Source organism: Dermacentor variabilis, chromosome 7 (assembly GCF_050947875.1).
Source record: "Dermacentor variabilis isolate Ectoservices chromosome 7, ASM5094787v1, whole genome shotgun sequence".
NCBI classification, from domain to species: domain Eukaryota; kingdom Metazoa; phylum Arthropoda; class Arachnida; order Ixodida; family Ixodidae; genus Dermacentor; species Dermacentor variabilis.
Window position 1 is genome coordinate 115,336,459 of NC_134574.1, and position 17,424 is coordinate 115,353,882.

The 17,424-nt window shown below is 48.5% G+C and overlaps 1 protein-coding gene across 1 annotated transcript in view; it reads left to right on the forward strand.

The window, feature by feature from the left end:
• The window catches only part of LOC142587803 (uncharacterized), a 33,691-nt gene extending 17,656 nt beyond the window's left edge, over window positions 1-16,035 (forward strand). Inside the window, exons 2-3 of the mRNA XM_075699073.1 lie at window positions 11,607-11,693; window positions 13,533-16,035. Of these exons, the coding sequence (XP_075555188.1) occupies window positions 11,607-11,693; window positions 13,533-13,804 (359 nt within the window). The 3' untranslated portion in view covers window positions 13,805-16,035. The remainder of the gene's footprint in view (window positions 1-11,606; window positions 11,694-13,532) is intronic.
• The last annotated feature ends 1,389 nt before the right edge of the window (window positions 16,036-17,424 follow it).

Genomic DNA, 17,424 nt, shown 5'->3' on the forward strand with positions numbered 1-17,424 from the left:
GGGCTAGAACAGTTTTATAGTCGGTTACCGGAGAACGTGCGATACTGGGTCTTGGATAGGCCAGACGTTTGTACGGTGGCTAAAGCCGCTGAGCTAGCCGAGGAGTTTGTGACGCGTCGGGCTCGCGGAGCTAAGGACGGTCAAAAGGGTGAATTTGGCTCGAAGTTTGAGAGGCCGAAGTTCACGCCCATGAGATTAAAGGGGGACACGCGTAGTGCGGATGCGAGCGAAAGCAGTCCGACCAAACGTAAAGAGACGGCGGCAGCCAAACGCAGAAAGCGGTTCGAGATGAGGCGAGCGCGCTTGTGTTATACGTGCCAGAAGCCGGGTCACTTTTCGGCGCAGTGTCCGGAGACAACACCAAAAGTTGTGTTTTTTTCAATAGGCAGCACTGACGAGAACATGAAGCTTCTCGAGCCTTACATGCGAGACCTCCTCGTGAACGGGAAAGAGTGCCGAGCGCTTCGCGATTCCGCAGCTACGATGGATGTAGTTCACCCGTCTTACGTAGAACCCCATATGTTCACGGGCGAGTGCGCATGGATCAAGCAAGCCGTGGAAGCTCATAGCGTGTGTCTGCCGGTAGCAAAAGTGCTTATTGAAGGACCTTTCGGAGCGCTTGAGACGGAGGCGGCAGTGTCATCTATGCTGCCCCCCCAGTACCCGTACCTATTTTCAAACAGGTCCGATCACCTCCTGCGCGAGAAGGGGCTTTTGTTTGGTGAAGCTAGTGTTCAGGCCTTAACCAGATCGAAGGTTCGGGAGCTCGCTGCAAAGGCGGTAGTTGCGGGGCCGACGTTATCAAACAACGAAAAAGGGTCAGAGGCGCAGCAAGCTGATATTCCGAGCACGCCCGAACTGAATAAACTTGAGTCTGTAACGTTAAAGGCGCCAGATACTGGAGAGGAAACGCCCGACGCGGGAAAGTTAGAAGAGCTATCTACTGATTTGCTCATCGCGCCTACGTCAGACGGACTTGATAGGTTGCTAAAAGTCAGCCGGTCGGCTTTGATAGTCGAGCAAAAAAAGGATGGCAGCCTGGAAAACGTGCGCTGCAATGTCAAAGAAGGTATCGCCAGGAAAACTGCGCGTTTTGTGGAAAGAGGTGGAGTCCTGTACCGGAAGTATCTAGACCGCCGAGGAGTGGAGTTCGATCAGCTGATCGTGCCTCAATGCTGTCGTCAGGATCTGTTGCGCTTGTCACACGGGGGTTCGTGGTCCGGACACCTAGGAGTTAAGAAAACTAAGGACCGTCTCTTGCAAGAGTACTATTGGCCAGGGTGTTTTCGGGACGCAGACCATTTCGTGAGGACATGTGACACTTGTCAGCGGGTGGGCAAACCAGGGGACAAATCAAGGGCGCCGTTGAAATTGGTACCTATCATAACGGAGCCTTTTAGACGGCTCGTTATTGATACAGTGGGACCTCTTCCGGTAACAGCCACGGGGTACAGACACATTTTGACTGTGATCTGCCCAGCGACAAAGTTCCCTGAAGCAGTGCCGCTTAAAGAACTCAGCTCAGTTGAGATAGTTAATGCACTACTGTCCATATTTGCGCGAGTTGGTTTCCCTGCGGAAATCCAATCAGATCAGGGCACAGTGTTTACTAGCGCTTTGACGACAACTTTTCTCGAAAGGTGTGGGGTAAAGCTGTTACACAGCTCAGTGTACCACCCACAGTCGAATTCCGTTGAGAAGCTCCACTACGTCATGAAGCGCGTGTTGAGAGCGTTGTGCTTTGAACATCGAACTGACTGGGAGCTGTGTCTGCCTGGGGTGATGTTTGCTTTAAGGACCGCGCCGCATGCGGCTACGGGGTTTTCGCCAGCTGAACTGGTGTACGGTCGCTCGCTTCGATCTCCGCTTCGCATGCTTCGAGAATCATGGGAAGGTAGGGGCGACGACCCAGTCGTGGTGGAGTACGTACTTAAGCTCCTCGAACGCTTAAGAAGGGCACAGGAGTTGTCAGGTGAAGCAATGACAAAGGCCCAGCAGAGGGCCAAGGTTTATTATGATCGGACAGCCAGGGCCCGTCGTTTTGAGGTGGGCGATGAGGTCATGATATTGCGCACATCGCTAAACAACAAACTAGACGTGCAGTGGGAGGGCCCAGCACGAATTGTTCAGAAACTGTCGGACGTTAACTACGTGGTAAGTCTGCCAGGAAAGCGGAAAGCACAGCAAGTTTACCACTGTAATCTGCTCAAACCTTATAGACAAAGGGAAGCAGTGGTGTGCATGATGGTAAACGTTCCTGAAGAGCTTCCGGTCGAGCTTCCGGGACTAGGCTCAGTGACGAACAGGGAAGACACCGGTCAAGTCATTAGTGACCTTATCAGTAAAGCACCGCTGTCGCCCGAGCAGAAAACCGAACTACACCAGCTATTACAAGAGTTTCAAGGTCTGTTCTCTGAGAGGCCTGGTAGGACATCTGTACTTACTCATGATATAGAACTTACCTCCACAGAGCCAGTACGATCCAAGGCGTATCGGGTGTCACCCCGCCAGAGCGATATTATGGAGGCTGAGGTAAAGAAAATGCTACAGCTCGGTGTTATTGAGGCAGGTGAGAGTGATTATACCTCCCCTTTGATTTTAGTTGAGGTACCGGGCAAGGAACCTCGTCCTTGCGTCGACTACCGCAGGCTTAATTCCATCACTAAGGATCAAATTTATCCGATCCCTAACATCGAGGAGCGCCTTGAGAAAGTTAGTAGCGCTCAGTTTATTTCCACCCTAGATCTTGTCAGGGGTTATTGGCAGGTTCCACTTACAGAAGAGGCTAGTAGGTATGCGGCGTTCATTTCACCAATGGGAACATTCCGTCCTAAAGTGTTGAGTTTTGGTTTGAAGAACGCGCCATACTGTTTTTCAAGTCTCATGGATAAAGTGTTGCGGGGACAGCAAGAATTCGCTTTACCGTATCTAGACGACGTAGCGATATTCTCCGCATCCTGGTCTGAGCATATGGCACACTTGCGGGCAGTGCTAACCCGCCTGCGCGAAGCGGGCTTGACAGTCAAGGCTCCTAAGTGCCAGTTAGCACAGGCCGAGGTTGTCTACCTCGGTCACGTGATTGGTCAGGGTCGTCGCCGCCCCTCTGAAATAAAAGTGGCCGCTGTGCGAGACTTTCCGCAACCGCGCACCAAGACCGATATTCGGTCGTTCTTGGGTGTCGCCGGCTACTATCAGAGGTACATCCCTAGGTACTCTGATATCGCGGCTCCCCTGACGGATGCTCTAAGAAAGACAGAGCCTCAAACAGTCGTCTGGGAAGAGACAAAGGAAAGAGCTTTTAGCGCCCTAAAGAGTGCCCTAACAAACCAGCCTGTGCTACGATCGCCAGACTATACAACAGGGTTCATTGTTCAGTGCGATGCTAGTGAGCGAGGCATGGGCGTTGTACTGTGCCAACGGGAAAATGGAGAAGTAGAACACCCCGTCCTGTATGCTAGTCGTAAGCTGACCAGTCGTGAGCAGGCGTATAGCGCCACCGAGAAAGAGTGTGCGTGTCTCGTGTGGGCCGTTCAGAAATTGTCATGCTATCTAGCCGGCTCGAGGTTTATCATTGAGACGGATCACTGCCCTCTCCAATGGCTGCAGACCATCTCTCCCAAAAATGGCCGCCTCCTGCGCTGGAGCCTCGCTTTACAACAATATTCCTTTGAGGTGCGTTACAAAAAGGGGAGTCTCAACGGTAACGCCGATGGCTTAAGTCGAAGCCCCTAACGTAGGAATCAGCCTCAAAATTGTTTGTTACTGATGTTTTTCTTCCTGAGGCAGGATTTTTTTTTTAACATATTGCTTTTGTTTAGTGTTTCAAAGTGATGATATGCTTTCTAGTGCAATTTTTCAATTTGTGGACGTGTTCTGAGTGATGCTAGACTACTGTAAGGAACTAGGCAGTGGTATAAAAAGGGGAAAGAGCCTGGCAGGGCTTAGTGAGGGTTGTGCCGTGCTTGCTGACTGAGCGGTTGAGTTTCAGCGTAGTTCTAACGCTTGCCGGGAACGAGAACAAAAATGTGAACTCTCCCGAAGTCACTTTGCAGTGTCCCGTGCGAACCTGAACGAGAGAACGAGGCCTTCTCTGTGCGCTGCGCTCAAGAAACGTCGAGGGACGCCCGACTTCGGTTATGAGCATCATCGAGCGACATCCCTCCGGACAGCGGATGCAGTCCCCTGTCCATCGGGATCTCCTTCCCCCGGCGGGGCGGTCTGTTGCGTTTCGCCTGCGACACGTGGTTTTGCCGGCGCGACTGCGGCGGGGCGGCAGACATTTTGGCCCGATCGTCGTCGCCGCAACGCTCATCGCCAGGTGTTTCCAGGCGCGACTGCGGCGATGCGACCGCAAAGGATCACCCTCGCATTCCAGTCATTGTGCCAGAACCAGGCGAGGCGAAAGCAGGGATCATCCTCTCATTACAGTCATTGTGCCCGACCGGCAGCGCTACAACAGGGTGCTACGAGATCGTGCTCGACATGGTGCTACGGCAGCGCTACAACAGGGTGCTACGAGATCGTGCTCGACATGGTGCTACGGCAGCGCTACGACAGGGTGCTACGAGATCGTGCTCGACATGGTGCTACGGCATCGCTACGACAGTGTGCGTCACCATTAGCCCATTGTACATTCACGTGCTCGTCTTTTGAGGGGTTCCTTCTTGCCCTCAACTGCGAGAGTATAAAAACAGCTGCCCCCGGACGCCAAAAGGAGGGCTCCGATTTCTTCTGTTGAGTGAAGTGCTCTCCCGTCTCTCTACTTCGGTCAAACCTGACCGCCAACTCTTTGCGATGTTAAAATAAACAAGTTGTTTCGTTGTTACCAGTCGACTCATGCTTTGCCGGGACCTTCGGATGCTTCCAGTTGTACCCCAGGCCGCCAGGCCAACGCTACCCTTGGGGCTTGCGACCCAGGTACAACCACGGGCGTCAGCGCCGAGTTCCCAACAGATCGTACCAGCGGTGAGATCCAAACAAAAGTAAGCGTCATACCAACGACTCTACGACAGACTGTCCTCCGGTTATCGCTGTACAACGAAATTGAGCGATAGAACACATCATACACGCCGTGGTGGCGTAGTGGCTTTGACGTTGCCCCGCTAAGCCCAAGGGCGCTGGGTCAAGTCGCGACAGCGGCCGTATTTCGCTGGGGGGGGGGGGGGGGGTAATGCAAGCACGCCCGTGCATTGGGCGCACGTTAAGGAAGCCCAGGCGTCAAAATTAATGTGGGGTCCCTCACTGCGGCTTGTCTCATAATCATGCCGTGGTCTTGGCACTTGCAAACCGCATAACATCATTTAATTCCAGAATAGGTCCTGGCATACACTGACGAAGAAATGAGCGTGGTTGTTCTATGGAACGGAAAGACCGTTGTCCGCAACGACGGCACTGCCGCGAGTTTCCAAGAGCTCCTCCACCCAGAGGTCTACAGGATGTATAGGACTGGATACGCAGGAATGCGAGATTGCATAAACGCAAACGCTCCCCTCGCTGGGCCCATACACATGCCGGTATCGCACCTGTCGAAAATTCAAGGACCCTCCTCCCGACTCGTCTCCTCGCCTCGTTTCTTTGCGAGCGCCGAGCGAGTCGGGTCTTTTCCGCGAGCACGTGATGACACCTCGCGCACGCCTATCTGCACGCGCGTGTGTGTACGCGCCTGACTCCGGAAGGCTTTTTTTCTTCGAGTTCTTGCTTGAACGATCCATCCTGCGTGGGCGGCGAGGTGAGGCGATACGTGCGCAGACGGTTCGAGGCGTCCGTGTGTGGTGACGTGACGTCTGCTTCCGCTGGAGCCATCGTGTTCCTATAGGGTGTTGCCGGCAGCAGACGGCGCGCCGTTCTCCGCGAAACAGAAGCGCGGTGTTGAGAGTTCAATTTTTTTTTTCTGAAAGCCTGTAGTGTGTAGGGCAGAGACTCGTACGGAAATCGCTAATGAGAACTCTGGAGCTGTGATCGTTCACCTAACATGCAAATTAGGGGGCCTAAACTTCGTGCTTGCGGCTTCAGACGTCCTCGCGGCGCTATTTCTTAAGCTTAATTTCCCTTTATTTTTCAAATTTCCAAGCAATCAGTTTTATGAAACACGGCACGGCAATAGGTGTCTACGCACATACATTCACTTGGATTTGTTGTACTTATAGTGCAATATTTTCTAGAAATGACGAATTTCCAAAGTCACAAAGCCGTTTGGAGCCAGGAGGGCGATACTTGGGCAAATCCATGCCTACTGTCCATCATTCGCACCTCGTCTGAACCGCTGTGCTTGCCGCTGCCGTGGACGCCATAGCACAAGAGTTGCCTCTTGGTAACTTTTGTAGGAAACTATACGGGGCACCGGCGTACGGGCCCTTCCCCCACCGCAAACTCACCATCCCTCTCACCCACCAAACATGCGGTACGTGTGTTGGGTGACGCGATGCTGGCGTCTGTTCTGAGGAGCCTAGGCAGCTCCTGGGTCACGCGGGCGAACACACAACACTATACACTCAGACAGGACTCGCCAAACAGCCCGTGGCAGACAAATAGCGCGAATGATTCATTTCACGAAACAAACAAACAAAGTAAAAACGACAAGCGTTGCGGGTCCTTAACTTGAGTGACTTGCGACTTATGATGAGTAGCGAAAACTTGCTCAAGCGTTGCGAAACGCGCCGGCGTGCTCGTATAGGAGCGCGGCGTCAGGGCAGCTTGCAGTCTTCCGCTGTACGATGGCGCTTGCGCAAAACCTTTTGTGTGTAGAGAAGATTGCGGAACCAAAGCGTATTCTGTCCGCCCAGAGCTGCAGGCGGGCGAGCTGACCCTCTCTCTCTCTCTCTCTCTCTCTCTCTCTCTCTCTCTCTCTCTGTCGACAAGCCCGCAGTGCACTTCTTCCTCTAGTTGGCCTTTGAGGAGCAAGCACGGTAAACGCCGTGAACACGATTGAGACGTCAGTTAACGCTCGAACGCGGAAGCTGTATACTTTTGACAGCGTGGCGCTTCCTAGACACTCACTCGTCTTATTATTTTTCTTCGTCCCTTTAGCCACGGGGTTGCGTGAATAACAGGAAACAGCGCTTATGCGAACGGCCGTGACTCTCCTTGTTGGGAGAAGAAAGGCGTATGAAAAAAATGCCCTTGCTCATACCGCGAATACGTAGACGGTGCTACCGATTAGCGATACAGGCACATTTAAGGACGCGCGTCGACTGACTGAAACCCGCATACAGCGCTTAACTTTAACTCCACAAAGCCGATATATTATTCTCCATGAACGAAGATTACAATGGCTTGCATACCTCTATTTTGGCTATATGGAGATTATGTTACTCAGTTTTGGCGTAATGGTAAAATCATATATGAAGAGTTCGGACAGTTACTTTTCTGGGGGGATAGGTGTTTAAATCCACCAAGCGGATACATGCCCATTGCGGAGCACAAACTTGGGATATCGGCCTAGACAGATATTGGCCTGCCTTCTGTAAGAAGACAAAATTATGAGGTATATAATTCATTTTTTTCCCTTAAGTAAAAAAAAAAAAACATGACCTGGAGTTGCCGGTGTTAGCAATAATGATCTACAAAGAAATTTTATATGCCTAAAAGATTGTATTGTCATAAATCATGAACACTGCCATTTCAAGTGGTGTAATTCCACAGTTAAGATAAGACTAGCAAAATTTGCATCTTTACATAAGGGCGGCGCACGCAACAAGGTTGAAAATTATAGACCGATTCCAACAATCTCATGCTTAGCTCAAGTCTTAGAAAAACATTTCTTTTTAAATTATTATGGTAAGATCAGTAGGAGGCCCTCTCACGCTATATTGTTAAGTAAGCGTTCGCTGCTTGGATTCAGACGGCACGTTCTACTTAGAAAACGTTCTCCACAGCAGACATCCGTATGTCTCGATTAGACAGTTCCGAATTCTGAACTGAATTCTGGCGCCACACACGGATCGATATTAAGTCCATTGTTATTTAACTCGCACGCTGATGACCTTGCGAACGATGTGTATCTGTTTCTGTTTGTCAATACGCTGACGACATTGTTTTGCTAGCGTGCGCATCAAGTTATGCAGTTGCGATTTCCACTGTGCAAACTGGAGTTACAAAGGCAACAGGCTGGTTTGCAGCTATCCGTACTGCTGCAAATGCTTCTTAAGCAGAGCTCACCTTGTACCAGAACCCCCTTGTGAAAGTATATCCCGCTGTTACGTTATCTTTGGTACGGGGCTCGTTGCTCGCTATGGAAGTGTCTACTTGTGAAGTACGTTCGTCCGTCCTTCGACAGCGACCTTTCGTGAAGCACCCATCTTGCTCGCATATGTCAAGAAGTTGCGTACTGTGTCACGTGTCATGTATCGGAAAGATATCTCGTGCCAGTGTCGGTCCGAAAGGCAACTGTACATGCTTTAGTTCACAGCATTCTCCAGTACTGCATTTAACGGTAAAAGTCGCAGTGCTCGATTCGATCTCGAAACCGAGTTGATTCTCTTCTGCCTTCTTTGTTGAAAATTATTACTTACAATATAGATATCTATAATTAAAGAAAGGAGTGTGCGGTGCACTGATTTTGCACGATTTCGATGCGCTGCAAAATGGAAACGGTTGGCTTCAGACACTTGTGGGTAAGATGCCTTTGGTGCCACACGCTGTCCCTCGCCAGTCTTGGGCCGAGATAGAGCTACTAAATTCCTAGGTGTTGAGCGGCGTATGGAAAAGAAGGCGGGTATTTGATGCGCCGCCGTTTTTTTTAATCCACTGCCGCAAGATGTCCTTGATGCTGATTCCAAGAATAAACTTTAAAAGGATCTCAGGCTTACTTCTAATCAAATATTGGCTTTCTGTGGTTTGAAATAGTTATGCTAAATATACGTACTATTATGTCGCGTTGTCCTTTATAACCTGTCGGTCCTTTTCTTGCGAGCTTTGACATACTTGTCTGCTGTTTCCCTCCGTTCTTTGCATTGCCGACAACTTGGACGAACTATTTCGCAAGTATCGCTGCGTGAGTTTTCGCTGTCCGCCAGGCTCTCTGCCAGTCGAGAGCCCTCTGTGCCTGACTTCTGTATTTTTTATGTCTCTTTGTTAATGTAAGTATTATTGCTATTATTATTCGTTCCAAAAGAAAAACCGACAAAAGGAAAAAAATACAATCAAATCTTACATGAGTAACAAATCATTTGTTATACAGTGCTTTTAATTAGTGATTGTTTTGCTGGACTATCCGTGAACTAATCCGTGCGTTTCCGGCGGCGTTAACGTGAACGCATCGACTGGCTGACGGCTCCCTCGTCTCCTCATTTTTACGCAGCCGGAAGAACGCGCGCCCGCAGGCACCACTCGACGCGTGATGGAAAGTCCGGTGGCCCTGCCGCATAGCGTAAAGCACGCCCCCTTCGCACTGTAATCACCGTCTCTCTTCGCGGACCCCGCCTGCTTTGCCGCAAGGCGCCAAACGGACGAACGTTTTCCTTAATTCGCTCTTCTTCTTATTTTTTTTTTTTTCCTGTTTGATCTCGCCCAGTCTGCAACCTTGGTTTACCCACTCGACAACATTTTTTTTTTCTTTCTTTCGTCTTCCTGTAAGGTGAGATCCTCTTGCGCCGTTGTCTGCGACCACTACTGATATTTCCCCCCTTCACATTCAGTTCTCTTTCTCTCTCTCTCTCTCGTTTTATTTTCTTCTTTTTTGGTTAGTCTTCGAAGCTTGCGTTGTGCCGTTCGTTTCTGGGGGAAAAAGAGAAAAGGTGAAGGACTCGCCTTTATCGTTTCCTCGCTTTATCGAAGTCATCACGTGGCGGGTTTCCCCCGTATGGTACGACTCCTGCCTGCGCATTAGAAATGTCTGGGCCGGTTAAACTTAGCGACTGTACGCAACATATGGGCGTTTGAAACTTGCAGGAGCGTCACCTCGAAGGTACACGAAGGGCGTTTCGAAAGCTAAATATAAATAAATAAAAGATTTCCCTGAGCCCTGTGGCGAAGGCTTATGCAGCCGTGCGTGAGGCGTTAGAGACAAATAATGAATGAGACGTCACACGCGACAGAAAGAAATTACGGCTCTCGTGTGCACGTGTACTGAAGATCGAGGGGTTTGCGCCGATTGACGGCGTAAATGAATTCGACAGACGTGAACTTCAAGTTTAAGTCGAAAGAGAAAACTAAGAGAAGCAAATAATAATAATAATAATAATAATAATAATAATAATAATAATAATAATAATAATAATAATAATAATAAGAAGAAGAAGAAGAAGAAGAAGAAGAAGAAGAAGAAGAAGAAGAAGAAGAAGAAATGGCAAGTGAATTAGAGGATGAAGTGTGGTAGCCCCTTTGGAAGAAATAGACGCAAAGAAAATCGAACCGACAGCTGTGAAGGGGAACAACTGTGACGAAGCGTACCGTGACCCTTGTAAAGATGCCCAGCCTTGGAAGCGCTGTTAACATAAAGCTGCCACGCTTTTCTCATCCTACTTTGTTTGTTTGTTTCTTTGTTTGTTTGTTTGTTTGTTTGTTTGTTTGTTTGTTTGGCCTCTGTCACTGGCTGATTCCCACTGTGGGGGATTGGCCCAGACGCTGATGGAATTGGAAGGCGATTAGTAATTCCGATTTACATTACAGAGTGCTGTCCTCTTCGCTCGTTAGAAATATTGGTGCACGTTTGTTTATGCAGAAGCGTATGTTTATGTTACCACGAAAAAGTAAAGCAAGCAGAGAGTGGCGTTGGGTCCCTGTATTTTCTCTAATTCCGACAGGTGAATTATTGAAGAGTGGCTGTTTTGTGCAACTGGGCTATGTAACAGGGCTGTGTCATGGCTAAGTAAGCTTACTAATGAAAAATAAACGGTAGTGAGATGGAGGGAGGGAGGTATTGTTTCGAGTGATGGGAGAAGCAGCGGGACTTTGATCCAGTTCGACGCCTTCGTCATTCAAAGCACATTGAATATGCCGCGCTCGTGAGCATCTCCGTGTGTTACCTAAAGTGACAGTTTCGGAAGCGAAATTAGAAGAAAAAAGAAACAGTACCGCGTGAGACACGGGAGTTTAATCAGTAGTGTCTCATAAAATGTAGTCGTATAAATAGGCTGGGCTTGGTAAAGGATTGAGAATGCTGATGTTATAGCCGTGTAGACCACATGATCTAGCGTGACTACATAGATAATTTCCCGTATTCTTATACGCCTACGGAAACACAAAAATGTGTTGTGAAGTTTGGAACTTTTGCGTCAGTACTGGCAATTAGTGTGTAATGACCATATATTATGGGATCATGGTAATTAATTTTTACGAGTCTGTAACTTGTCACTCTCAAGAAATGAATGCTGGCGGGAGCTTGGTACACACTGTTTTTCTCTTCGGTTGGTAGGACGTCATGAGACGAGAGTAATTGCTGTCCAGAAATCTGCAGAAATTGTTCCTGAAAGAGTGAAAAAGGAATGCTAGGCTGGGTACACTAGGTAGAACTGATTGATATGATACAAAAGGAATGTAATACATAAATATTAAAATTAACAACAATAAAACAACAGATCACATCCAAATACACAAGCGGGTCAAAGGAAGCTTGCAAGTAGTGATTAACTAAATCCTAAAAATGCTGCCATTCCTCTTCTGTGCAGATTCCTGTCCACCCATTCCGAACTGCGGTATCGGATACACGTGCAAAGTGGTGAAGCACCCGGACAACTGCCCCATCTGCAAATGCGGTGAGTGTTGTCATTGACGGAATCACAAGACCGACAAGGCGCTAGCGATAGATAAGTGAAATGCTACAATAACTAGTCATTGTGACCTTAATGAGTTGCCACAAGCATCCATAACGCATGGTTATTGGGCTACTTGTAAATGAGGCAATGGATCATAATGAACCAGTCTGCTAACCTGCCTATATCGACCGATAACTCCGACTGTTAAGAAATCAGTCAGTCTCTGCGTCTATGTATGGATCGATCGAAATACAAATCACATCAGAGATGATTCGGTGAAAGAAGACGGGAGTTGGTATACTGTACCCTTGTGTAGATCCTTTTCACGACGATCCCATGGGCGCCGCCATGTTTGATCACGTGGTGACGCGTCCATTGGTTGCCTCGGCTGCCTCCGCGTTTACAATGGATGTGCATGACGCCATGGTGCGGCTCAGCAAACCTCTGTTTTGGCGGATATCGTAAGCAGTAATTGGATGGACGACACGAAGCTTTGGTCGCAGCTTCAGAGGACACTTAAGCGCTTTCTGAGCTCATTAAGCGTTGTCGAAACGCTGCGAGCCAAGTATACGATGCTTATACTAGAAGCGGGGCTAGAAATGTATTCAAAGCTGTCCGAACGTTTCGCTTCTGAATTAAATCAGGATTATAGTGTCTGTTGCTCTTTGTTTTTTATTTGCCAATCAATTTGAAGCAGTGGCTTGTCTTGTTTCTGACTCAATAACGTTCCTCAGTGCGCTCGCTACCTGATTGTTTACATTCTGCCAAATCGCTCGCGGTTGTGATCAGTTGCGGTAGATTTGCCCCTGTCGCGCACAATTAAAGCTTAGAGCTTAGATAATCTGTACTTTGTAATAGCTTGTAGCTAAGACGCATTATCGGTAGTCACTCGCTTAACCTTTCTACAGTCACAAAACATTCAGCTTCGAACATTCATATGCTGTTGGTGTTGTCGTTATCCACACTTCCAAAGCGTAGATTCCGTTCACTTATTCTTGATGCATGGGCAGTAGAGTCGGTATAAGTGTGCGTGCGTGCGTGCGTGCATGCGTGCGTGTGTGTGTGTGTGTGTGTGTGTGTGTGTGTGTGTGTGTGTGTGTGTGTGTGTGTGTGTGTGTGTGTTTGTTTGTGGATAACGTTCAAAGAACTCACTACATCAGGAAACGGCGCTACTTTATCACGTTGTAATGAGCAGTACTCACTCTTGCCGGCGTTACGAGGTTGAATTTCTCTGGAGGTTAGCGATACAACGTTGGCAGATGAGTGAACTTGTGTATCCTTGAGGAAACCTGCGCGTCGCGAAGGACCGGAAACACATGGAGTCCTTGTGCAGCAGCAGTTCGCGAACTTCGCCACACAGATTCATTCCGTTCTTCTATATCCCAGTCACTGTTCTTGCATCCAACTGCACACGTCTTCGCTCTTCCGTTTCACATTTTGCAGCATGAATGGAGCCCCACACTGCACCAGCAATTACCCAGTTGCATTTACAATAGCTGATCGCACAGTAGCATGGCAGAAGCAGTAATGATTTTGCATTCGAGTACTTTTGCACGCTTTCGCCTGAGGCAGCGCCATCTCATTCATCCGGAGCAAACTGCTCCATGAAAAGTGTTTGTATGAATCATGGATTTCCAAACACGAAGCGTTAAAGCACAATCGCACAAGCGCGGGCCCTCTGAACCTGCTATACATGTAATAAGTTAGCGCATAATTCCGCCAATAGCTAATGGGTCAGCCAACAGCTCACCCGACACCAAATGATATCAGTGACAAGAGTGTTTGACCAGTCAGTCGGCTTATTAACTTTTTTTTTACATTTCCCCTGCCACGACGCAGTGCCCTGCGACGACAAGCCATGCGTGCCGAAGGAAGGCTTCGGCTGCACCTCGATCCAAATGGCCACCGGTTGTCGGATGTGCCGCTGTCTGCCCTGCAAGGAGCTCAAGAGCTGCGAGGCCCCGTGCACCAAGACCCGCAACTCTGCCGGCTGCCCCGTCTGCGACTGTCCCGGCACCAAGGGACCCTTCCCCACGACAGCCGGCAACCCCGAAGTCGAGAGCATGCCTTTCGACTACCAGAACGACGCCGAGAACAGCTTCGACCCATGAGACGGGCAGAGTGTGCAGCGCGAGTCTGTTAGTGTTGACTTGGACTTGGAGGCGCTGTGCTTCGACTGAGTGGGGCCCGGCTTGTGGACCTTCGTCGTGTTAATACTCCCTGCGGAGACGGTGTAGTAGCATTCACGAAAGTTTTGTGCTGCTCCTCTTCTTGCAACGTAGACGCGAGGAACCAAGCTGAGTGTGTGTGGCTCGCACCAATATGTTGAGCGCAGCTGGACACAAAACAGTGCGTTGAAACGCTTCAGCTTAAGGTACACTTAACGCAATGCTGCCCAGTGCGAGAAGCTTTCGCATAACTCGGGTGTGTTTTTATCGAGACTCAAGCTTTTCCAGAAATCCAGGCGCACAAGACGCTCCGTACTTCATCTGGCCATATATCATTGCCTTTTGTCTAGCTTAAGCTGAGGTACTCAAACGCGTCACTGGAACGTCATCGAGGCGTGCCCGTTCAAAACATAAACCGTTCCTCGGATGCTTTATCTAACGCGACGAGAACTGACGTGGGAAATGCTTTCCGGCGTGTGTGTCAATACGAGGTCAAGACCGGAGGTCAAGACTCACGTGTTGGCCACGCTTTGAAAGATGTTTCCAACGAGAACGATGTGAATATCACACGTGCCACATCTGACCAGGTGGCAACCGGCGCTGGACGCTAGTTGCTTCACCTTCCATCCTCACCACCACATCCCACATTGCTGAAGTAGCAACCGATGAACTGGAACACGTAATTCTACGCTGCCTACTTATCAGCTTCATCTAATGGTACGGGGCAGATAAAGGCTTACACGTCATGGATGAAACTTATTGAACGATTCTCAACAAAAGAAGACAAACAGTGTTTTGTGCGCAAACCATCAGAGCGTGCACTATGTTTCCTTTCGTGTATATATCTGCATGCGTAAGCGTGGAAGCTGCAAAGAAGGCTCCAATATACAATGAACGAGCGGAAGCTCCAAGGTACACCTGACTAAAGTCGCTTTAGGAACGACTAGGCCGAATTCATCAGAACCTCACTGTGCACAATGATGGTCCTTCCTTCGTGAGCTTCATTTTTTTAGGTGCAGCGGCGAGATGGTAAAACTCTGTATATGAAGTCATGCAGGCGAATACTGCTTGCGATCTGTGCAATGCAATATTACCTGCACTAGCAGAGGTATAGCCACCGTGGACAGTGGTCAGCACATGAAAGAATTTTAGTCCTGAGTGTCAAGGCATGCCCAGAACTGTTTTTACACTTTGCAAAAAGTTCATACGTGAAACACGAAGCACAAAGTGAAAAACAAAAGTACCAACCAACAAAACCAAGTTCCAATACCAACAAAACACATTGTTGCACTGACATAGCTCCTAGGGACTGAGCTTCATGAACGTCGTTTTGAATATTTGGCTTATTTAGAAGCTTCCACAGAAGCCATTGAAGAGGGAAGAGGGAAGTTGCACTAAATTGTGTCTAATGTTACTTCAGCTTTAAGTACAAACTCAGGTCATGTAGAGCTTGATGGCTATCTCTTCCCCGTTCACTGTACACTCAATCGATGATGATGCGAAGTGGTTGTTATGGCTGCACACCTGAAGTGTTTGGAATAAGATTTTACCAGCAAGCCAAAGCACTGTATTTTCGAGATGTCCTGCTTGATGTTCACGTGCGTGAATTGATGTTCATCCTTTTACCCCTCCCGGCCAACCGCCAGATTTGAAAGTTAGAACAGCTTCAGCCAAATTTGAAACAAGGTTAAGCACTTCCTCCATCACTGCAATGCTCAAGTTGGTTAGCTAGGCATATCAAGCTTGGTGAGAGCTCTCTGATTCCGCTCTATCACTCATATTTCGAAAAAATATTTGCACACGTGCCCATGTTCGTGTTTAGCAGAGCAGCTTGATATGATAACGGTTTGTACAGGTTGGCATTTACGTATCACAGTGTAATTTGTCGCAGCATGTTGATAATGAACTTGTCTATGTCTCTATCTGTGAGAGCTACAATGTAACATGACGCGCATCGTGTGAAGGCTTGATGCTCTTTAGTAGCCATCCATTGATAGGCTGCAATACTGTGTATTAAACTTCTGAAGCGAACTTTGCAATATAGACGACGCGATGAAAAACGTGCAAGGCGCATTACCAGCGCCAGAAAAGTAGTTTCTTTTATGTTGTTTTTCCCCTTTCAAACGCCAAAGTACCTTTCGGAGATATTCATTAAATGATGTCAATACAATGAACCTGCCTTGTCTCCATATTTTTGCTTCTTTCGTCTTCACATTAGCATTCACTGTTCATTTTCTTCTGTTTTCTTTCTTACAAAATGAGCAGCCGTACGTTCTGATACCACGCGATAACCCTCACGGATCTAAGGTACAGTCAACCACAAAAGCTTATGGTCCACGGAATCTTGGAAAGCATTCCGATTCCGAGCAGCCGGTCACGATAGTCAGCCAAACCAAACATCACAATGTTTTTCACATATACCAGTAGAAGCTGTAAATGCGAATACTAGACTGCGTTGCGAGTCTGCGCAGATATTCGGCTTTTTCTCAGATATAGTGTTCCGCAAAATTTTGTGCTTGACTGTACATCTTCGGCACGAGCGCTCCCTGAACCTGACACGTGTTCTCGAGCTTGCTCTTTTAAATAAACACTAAATAATCATATCGCTGCTCTACGGTGGACGCTTCATAGAAGATAAGGACGACGTTCGCCCAAACTGTGACCTGCAGATTATTGGCCAATCCCCCAGGGTGAGTACGTGCCAGTATATCACCAAGCATCTGCATCTGCGTCTGCTCGACAAATAAGCTTGCCTCAATCATCGTTCCCCATCTCCCATAAATAAGGAGATCTCACCGTAACAGAGTTGGTGCAGGTGCGGGTTGCGATAAAACTGACACGCAGAAGGACGAAGCAGCTCCACGATATGATCGGCAACAACTTTCCGGTCACGATCACTGATTACGGCACTTGGGGATCTGTGGCGCAAAAAGATGAACGGCTGCATAAAGCGCGAAACGACCACGGCCGTTGCTGTAGGAGTCACCACAGTTTCGGTGTAGCGTGTCGGGTGGTCGACGCAGATCCATTGGTTGCCACTCATTGCCCTTGGTGGATTGCATAAAGGGGCCGAGAAGGTCTGCATCAACGATCTCGCACCGTGGACTAGGAGGTGCGATGGGATGGGAGAAGTCCAGGTGAGTCTCTAGTGGGACACTTGTAGCGTTGACGTAGCTCACAGCTGGCAACGTGCGTAGTGGTATTGCGACGCGTTTTAGGCTAATAGAAACATTCTTGTGTGCGCTGCCAGGCCCTAGAAGATCCCACAGGTCAAGACCTAGAGTCGTCGTGCATGGCCCAGGAGCACATCATGCCACAACCGCTTGGGAAATACTGTAATAGCAGACGGCGCCTTCGGCGGAATAATTTCGTTATAGTGATATCTAGGGACGTGATATGTATGCTATATATCTTCCTCGTAGTTTGTGATTGCATATTTGGATGTGTACAATGTTAAATTTGCCTGTTTTTATTGAACTTTTGAGGCACAAACATTTCTGATTTCTGTTACCACACTTGTATGCCCCGCGTAAATTCTTCTCGGCGATGCAGGTATTCTGTAA